This window comes from Austrofundulus limnaeus, unplaced genomic scaffold, assembly GCF_001266775.1.
Source record: "Austrofundulus limnaeus strain Quisiro unplaced genomic scaffold, Austrofundulus_limnaeus-1.0 Scaffold713, whole genome shotgun sequence".
NCBI lineage: Eukaryota > Metazoa > Chordata > Actinopteri > Cyprinodontiformes > Rivulidae > Austrofundulus > Austrofundulus limnaeus.
Window position 1 is genome coordinate 90980 of NW_013953115.1, and position 1243 is coordinate 92222.

Sequence of the window (1243 nt, forward strand, 5' to 3'; positions counted from 1 at the left end):
CACTGCAGTCACTTTGAAAACATCAGATATGTATCCGATTTAAAACCACATACTGAAACGGCCTGGGTCGGATTTGAAAAAATCAGATTTTTTCGCGTTCAAACTGTCATAAAAAATCAGATATGAGTCAGATGGGTCAAAAAAATCGGATTTGGGTCAGATTTGCCTGCAGTGTGAACGTAGCCATAGTCATAAAAAATCAGATATGAGTCAGATGGGTCAAAAAAATCGGATTTGGGTCAGATTTGCCTGCAGTGTGAACGTAGCCCAAGATCACTTCATGTCAGGGCTGAAGGTCCACAACAAAAATCATAAACTTCCAATCTTTTTTGTTTATTTCAAGTATTTTTGTTGTGGCATGTAATTACCCAATGGTGATGCTTAATATAAAGATATATTGAAGTGATTGCTGCTTGTATGACTTATAAGAAAACAAAACCTACCCTGAGACAGAAGTAGAGTTTACCCATAATGCACAACAGTCACTTTGGTGAAAACCAAGCACATATCAACATCAATGGGAACAGAGTCCTCAGAGCCTTGCAAAATCAGTTTTTATTGAGCTTAAGTCACAAATCTGTCTGCCTGCCACCTCTTCTGATGTTTGAACTGCTACTTCCTGTCTGTGAGTCCAACCTGCCCACTACACCCACTCTGTTGGAGACACACCCCTGTGTGCTCTGCAGAGGCCACAGGAGTAGTTGAAGGACACATCACAGCCTCCTACCTGTTGATGATGTTGCAGAGGGCGGCACTGTCTGGCTGCTGAAGTTTGGCTGCATATGTGGAGGAGTGTATGTGTCATAACTTCGACCATTTACAGTGGAGCTGTTGGGCAACATGCAGGAATAGGAAGTCTGGTTTGGCGCCTGAAAACACAACGTTGACGTCTATTAAAACATAAAACTTTACATTCACAGGCAGCTATAGTGTTAAATACAACAAAACGTCTTAAATTTACCTCATGCCATTAGACCTAATAGAGTGCTCTGTGAATATGAGTGTGAATGGGTAAACACAGGTTGTAGTGTAAAGAAATGCTCTGGCCCCACCATCCCCTCTCCCACTCATATCTGTGAACTGGTGTCCTAGAGTAACCAAGGACCAAGAACTCTACATCCCTTCAGAAACTATGGTGGAGGGACTCATTTACTTGTTCACAGTCTTACTCACAGATGCACACACACACACACACACACACACACACACACACACACACACACACACACACACACACACACAC

The 1243-nt window shown here is 42.5% G+C and overlaps 1 protein-coding gene across 1 annotated transcript in view; it reads right to left on the reverse strand.

The window, feature by feature from the left end:
- LOC106532056 (paired box protein Pax-6) overlaps window positions 1–1243 on the reverse strand; it is a gene marked incomplete at its 5' end in the record, with an annotated part of 44586 nt that overhangs the window by 1256 nt on the left and 42087 nt on the right. The window contains 1 exon segment of the mRNA XM_014028039.1: window positions 728–869. Within this exon segment, the coding sequence (XP_013883493.1) occupies window positions 728–869 (142 nt within the window).